At 41.7% G+C, this 6,712-nt stretch overlaps 1 protein-coding gene across 1 annotated transcript; it reads left to right on the plus strand.

Annotated features, from left to right (window-relative positions):
• The first annotated feature begins 250 nt into the window (after positions 1-250).
• LOC115625123 (pre-mRNA 3' end processing protein WDR33) lies at positions 251-4,634 on the plus strand. The gene is made up of 8 exons (XM_030520037.1): positions 251-874; positions 930-1,199; positions 1,278-1,429; positions 2,336-2,433; positions 2,506-2,632; positions 2,703-2,936; positions 3,011-3,222; positions 3,282-4,634. The coding sequence occupies exons 1-8, from the start codon at positions 587-589 to the stop codon at positions 4,382-4,384; spliced, it is 2,484 nt and encodes an 827-aa protein (XP_030375897.1). The 5' UTR covers positions 251-586; the 3' UTR covers positions 4,385-4,634.
• The last annotated feature ends 2,078 nt before the right edge of the window (positions 4,635-6,712 follow it).

Genomic DNA, 6,712 nt, shown 5'->3' on the forward strand with positions numbered 1-6,712 from the left:
ATTGCGATGCCTACTCAAATTTCCTTTTCAAAACAAATGCATATTTCTCACATTTGTAGAATGTTTTACAAAGTATAGGACAAAATATTCTCTGGGGAATTTCGGATAGACTATGAGAAAAATTTATTAGTTTCTGGTCACTCTGTGTGAACTATTGCTGTAACTGGCAAAAACTGCCCACTCGCGCACTTTCCACAAATCTTCCAAAATCATGAAAAAATCTGCATTCAGACTGTCAATTAAGCAAGTTGGCAGCTCTGACAGTTGCTGCGCGTTTTCTACAATAGCATTGGCATTAAAGTTAATCTTTCAGAATTTTAAATTTGAAAAGATACGTTTCCAAATGCTATGTGATGCCGTATAAATATGTAGAACGGGTTAAAAACCGGCCGGACCAAACACGCGATACGCAAATATAAGAGACGGGTTTTTTTCTTGTCGCAGTAGGCTGGGCCACGTTGTGTGTGTGCGTGTGTGTGTGTTATAAAAGAAGAGCACAAGAAGTATTGTGAAAATCGAGCCAGTCAATAAAAAGGAATCGATCCTCTCCCTTCCAATAAGGACTCTCACTCAGTGCACGACGAAAATGGACGTATCTCAGCCTCCTCCGCAACTACTAACGGCGCCATCAGCGCTAGCCACAACCTATGCCACATCTCTGCCGCCTCCTTCTATGGGTGGGCCGCACTACAGACACTACCACCCGCACCATGGCCAGGGCAAACAGGGCTACAATCACTTTAAGCCATTTGTGCCAGGCGGCTTCCAACGACCATTTGGCATGTCCCAGGACGACTTCGATGGCAAGCGATTGCGCAAGAGTGTGATGCGAAAAACAGTGGACTACAATGCGTCCATTATCAAGGCACTGGAGGTAAAGTGATTAATCTTCGTAGTCAACTGAGAACTAATCCCAAATGTTTTTGCAGGCGCGCCTCTGGCAGCGTGACTATCGGGATCGCCTGGCCCTCCAACCAGACAGCATCTATGTGCCCCAAATGTTGCCACCATCTAGTTATTTGGATAATCCTTCGAATTCAGTGACGACACGCTTTGTAAAAACAGCCACGAATAAAATGCGGTGTCCCATTTTTACGCTTGCCTGGACGCCAGAGGGCAGAAGATTGGTCACTGGCGCTAGCTCTGGCGAGTTCACGCTATGGAACGGCTTAACATTCAATTTCGAGACAATCTTACAGGTAGGTCCAATGATTTGGCGAGGTAACTATCATTAGCCTGACACGTTGACTAAATTGCTTCCCTTTTGGTGCTTCCAGGCTCACGATGTTTCAGTGCGCACAATGGTTTGGTCCCACAATGACAGCTGGATGGTTACTGGCGATCACGGTGGTTACGTCAAGTACTGGCAATCGAACATGAACAACGTTAAGATGTATCAAGCGCACAAGGAGGCGATTAGGGGAATAAGGTATTGCATACTAATTGTAATTGTAAAATGTATTTACCATTTCGCAGCAGCTGTCAGGCATCGAGGCAGAGGCATGTGTTTGAGAAGAAGATCTCCAAACCGGTGCAAGTTTATAGTGCAGCTTCAGTTTAGGCTCGCCTTTCTCATCGCATTTGTTGGGGTCGCGTTTGTGGGCTTACATACTTATATATTTGATTTGCTAGTCGCGGTTCGCTGTTGCATAACAATAAAGCCGTCATTTGAGCAACATGCCCTTTCTATGTGTTACTAGCTTTTAGGTGCGGTTGCGCGCGTTAGTTACTAATTTTCGAAAAAGCGGAACCCAAATGCTTGGCCAGCTAATTAAGATAAAACACGAATTTACGAAACCTGACTAAGAATGTAATTTGTACTGTGTTATAGCATATTTACTTAATAAACCATGCCCAAGACTGCTTGATTAAACGAATTTACATGCATACAATACAATATACATACAATATACACATATATATATATGATGAGAGCAAACAACACAAATACTATTGTGTCCTGACAAAATGCAACAAATAAAAACGTCTTTTGACCCATAAACATATTTGCATAATTTTTTATTGCGCGGCCACCGAACAATTAATAAAATGCAAAGCAACATATTTTTATAAAAAAAATTGGGGGTTCAGTGTTTTCTTTCAAGAAGCTGCTGGCTCGACAAACATCGAGCACAATTTGATTTTGGCGTTTAAAATTGTTGCCAATTGAAGCGAATCCAATCGACAGATTTCCAGTTAAATGAAAAATGTAAATAAAGTTGTTCAATTGCTAAATTACCTTCTTTTTTTTTTGTTTTTTTGAATACACACCATAACTTACGCTCCTACTTGTGCTATACATTCTAACAATCTAAAATGCAATCCACAAACGCAGTTTCAGTCCCACGGACAGCAAATTTGTCAGCGGTAGCGATGATGGAACCCTGCGCATTTGGGATTTCATGCGCTGTCAGGAGGAGCGCGTCTTGCGCGGTAAGTAAACGACAAGGCACTTGCAGGTTGTCCCATAGGGATCACCATTGCTAAACTTCTTTCAATGCTTAGGGCATGGCGCGGATGTCAAGTGCGTGCACTGGCATCCCCAGAAGGGATTAATTGTCAGCGGCAGCAAGGATAATCAACAGCCGATAAAGATATGGGATCCCAAGAGCGGCGTTGCTCTAGCCACACTGTGAGTAGCAGCATCATTTATTGGTCTTCCTTCCAATTTGTCACATACACACATATTTGCGTTTTTGTAGCCATGCCCACAAGTCCACGGTGATGGACCTTAAGTGGAACGACAATGGCAACTGGCTGGTAACTGCCTCGCGTGATCATTTGCTAAAACTATTCGACATACGTAATTTACGCGAGGAGGTGCAGGTCTTTCGTGGTCATAAGAAGGAGGCTAGCTCAGTGTCCTGGCATCCTATACACGAGGGTCTCTTCTGCTCAGGCGGTTCAGATGGTTCCATTCTCTTCTGGAATGTGGGGTGAGTATCATAACTGGTGGTCTACTATCAATAGCCTTTTATGAAATTATAAATTATATTTTAATAAATTTCAGTACGGACAAGGAAATTGGCGGCGTCGAGACTGCGCATGACAGCATAGTCTGGACACTGGCTTGGCATCCGCTTGGTCACATACTCTGCTCCGGTTCAAATGACCACACCATTAAGTTTTGGACACGCAATCGACCCGGCGACTTGATGCGTGACAAATACAATTTAAACACCTTGCCGGCCAGCTTGGCAGCATTGGATGAGTGCGAATATGGTATGCTCTCGGGAATGGGGTGGACAAGTAACTTTAATAAACGAAATTTAAACTTACAGATGACGCCGTCATTCCCGGCATGGGTCCCGAGGACAGAGTTGAGTTCACCGAAAGCCTCACAGCCGATAAGGGCTTCATTCCCGGTTTGGACTTGGATCCCAGTAAAGCGGCCGGTGATCGCGATCGTGAGAAGAAGGTCCCTTACAGCAAACCCATCCCACATAACTTTCAGGTACGCTGGGCAGGTCCAAGACGGGCCGACGACCTCGGTCTGCTCAGCATACACGACGAACTGGCGGCACGTGAGAATAAGGACTCGAGCAATGGTCTAACACATCAGCAGATTAGTGAGAACACACTCGAGGGTATCTTGGCGAGCGGCATGCTGAATAGCCTCGATCCGCAGACAATAATAGGCATATTTGTCTATGGACGCTTCATACGTCTGCATCCAGATTCCAGATTAATGGCAGCCGTACGTCAAGGTGCCGATTATCTCAACAAATACATTGATGCGGGCAAACTGGAGGAGCTGCGTGATGTTGTGCCTATCCGTGAACGGTCTCGCTCCATATCGCCGACAGTAGAGGCTCGCGTTGAAGTTTCTCCTCCGCCCAAGAAGTCGCGCTTCGAGCCCCGACAGCACAATGCGCAGCTCGTGAGTGTGCGTGAGTTGCTGCTATTGAAAAAACCATTTTTGCCGTCCTTATTGGCGGTGAAGGCGCAACCGCAACCGAAAACAGAATTTGTTGACGATCAAAACCGGGGGAGTGGCTCCCCCATGGATTCACAGTACCAGCAGCAACAACAACAGCAACCGCAGCAACCACAACAACAACAGCAGAGCTCATCCAGCCGACCAAGTCCATGGGCATCCAATGCCAGTTTCTCTCCCTGGGCTAGTAATAATGGCGGCAATTCCAGCAATGGCAATCAAAATGGCTACAATGGTGGCAATAATGGATCGTTCAGCGGATCAGCTTCATCGTCTGGCGATGCCAATAACTTTAATGAGCGCGAACAGTACCAAAAGGGTGGCAGCAACAGCAACCATGGCAATCGCCGCAGGCGTGGCAATAATTCCAGTGGTGGTTCGGGTGGAGGAGGAGGTGGGGGTGGCAGCGGCAGAAACCGCGGACGCAACAACAGTAGGCGATATTAAACCGTCACACACCCAACATACCTACATACGAGTGCATGCAAGAATTGTAATACAACTTCATATAGATCATGATAAAGAAATGTGTCTAAATTAGAATTTAAGTTTCCCGGCCAATCCATACTTTACGGCAAAAAGGAAACCCATTTTACCATTAATTCTATTCAATATTAACTTTGTCTAAGAATAACACAGTAATTGTAATTATAATTTCATACTTACATAGTTTCCACTTATAAAATAGAGCTTTTAAACAAACGATTGTAAAATAGAAAGACCGAGACAAAATTCGCATTTTTCGTACTATTTTGGTTAGTAGCCCAAATCCCAGGTAATGGAATTCTTGTAAGCATTGCATCGATTTTTATGTCAGTTTCCTTCGTATAAGCCAGTATTTGTATACGCTGTAGTCAAAGGATGAAAGAGGTATATGTATAAGGTTTATGTACGATTTACGGTTCCAAAAAAGTATATATTCTTATTCAGCATTACGAGAATCCGATATAGACATGTCAGTTTCTCTGGATATACGCGTAGATTTCGAAAATGGTTGATCAAATTTTGTATTTAAACTCTAGAATTTACGAGTTTATTTTATTCTTGCATTTCTCCCACTTCACAAAAACTACATAAACAAAAATTTGCATACGTAAAAATATGTAATTTTCTACCTCTATTTTAAATTGAATTGCTGTCGGTTAATTCAAAGAAATGTTTTAATCGTAAAAATTCTACTCCAAAACTCCACAAACTGCAGCAGCAGGTTCTTATTTTTGGTGGTTCTAATTTTTTTTATTATATTTATATATATATTCTACACATAGAATGACCCACCACTTGTTAATAAATGGACCTTTAACGAAAATACACGTCTGGTTGATATTAAACAAATATGTTATTCTATCAGTTTAAAGACAGTACAAGACAAATGTACATGTCCTTCTGTCCGAATAAACACCGAGCATTATCATTAACGTACAAATGTACCTGCATTTGGAACAATCGAAAAAAAATCACTATATAACATTAAAATGTATATTTATATTGCTCGGAAACTTTGGAGAAACAAATGGGAGAAAATTGAATTTTTTTTCTCCATTCATAACACCTTATAGAAGGCAAAAGAAACAAGATAGAACGCTACAGTCGAGCAAGCCCGACAGTAAAATAGCCTGTACTCTCCACAAAAAGGAAAAATTAAAAAAAAAAAAAATTAAAAAAAATTAAATTATTAAAAAAAATGAATGAATTAATTAATTAAAATAATTAATTAAATTAAATTAGAATACATGTTTATGTTCAGTTTAAACAGCATACATTTACATCACGTACCTATGCGTGTTCATATGCGTGTATGTATGCAGCACAAAGTTGAACAAAAGCAGCAACAACAACAACAGCTGCGGGCAGCGCTGCCGACAGAGCTGTAGGCAGCGCATGAGCAGCGATTTTACTTATGGCTATAACTTTCTTCAGAATTGACCTATCATGATGAAATTTGGCACACGGACACATTAGTACTAACTGGATGTACCTACCAAAATTGATTTTAAAATTCCGAGAATTACGGAAGTTATAAGAAAAAATACGAATTGCGGGGGAGTGGGGGGGTGTATCAGAAAAAATAAACAAACTCGTTCTGCCTAGGGCTTATAGGAACCTTGATACCAATTTTGGTTATCCTAGCTCTTGTACTTACTGAGATCCTTGCGCTCATACAGACAGACGGACAGACGGTCAGACGGACAGACGGACAGACGGACATGGCTATATCGACTCGTCTTCTCATCCTGATCAAGAATATATATACTTTGTGGGGTCTGCCACGCCTCCTTCTGTGTGTTACATACATGCGCACAAAACTAGTATAGCCTTTCACCCTTTGGGTACAGGCTATAAAAATGCATACACATCGACATCTGTTTTCTATATTGAAGACGCCAAGCCTCGAAAACCGAAATCTAATTTTGTATTAATTAAATTCAACTCAACCCGGTCTATGTACCGATCGAGTTTGTGTCTATGATAAGGCGTACAGTAGACTTGAAACAAAACAGCAACATTATCTGCCGGCAGACCATTAATAAGATGTAGTTTCCAAATCCAAGAATTACCGAAGTAATTAGTAATGGCGGTAGAGCGTGGTGGTACATCGAAAAAAAAAAACAATTTATGTAGAAGAAAGTATATGGAAAGTTTGGTGATACATACATGCATACTTTTCCAAAGTCACGCCTCTTTCACCTTTGGACACATAATATAAAAACAAAACGAAAACATATATTTGGAAGTTTGAACATTTTTACTCGACATCAGATATAGAAATAAGGA

The sequence above is a fragment of the Scaptodrosophila lebanonensis genome, unplaced genomic scaffold, assembly GCF_003285725.1.
Source record: "Scaptodrosophila lebanonensis strain 11010-0011.00,11010-0021.00 unplaced genomic scaffold, SlebRS2 tig00000072-arrow-pilon, whole genome shotgun sequence".
Classification (NCBI taxonomy): Eukaryota; Metazoa; Arthropoda; class Insecta; order Diptera; family Drosophilidae; genus Scaptodrosophila; species Scaptodrosophila lebanonensis.

What these genes read in the sequence shown, in the direction of transcription:
- LOC115625123 (XM_030520037.1), top strand. Translation starts at nt 587, where the DNA reads ATGGACGTATCTCAGCCTCCTCCGCAACTACTAACGGCGCCATCAGCG. An exon ending in ATTTCGAGACAATCTTACAG is followed by an intron (nt 1,200 to 1,277) that starts GTAGGTCCAATG and finishes TGGTGCTTCCAG; the next exon opens with GCTCACGATGTTTCAGTGCG. An exon ending in GAGGCGATTAGGGGAATAAG is followed by an intron (nt 1,430 to 2,335) that starts GTATTGCATACT and finishes CCACAAACGCAG; the next exon opens with TTTCAGTCCCACGGACAGCA.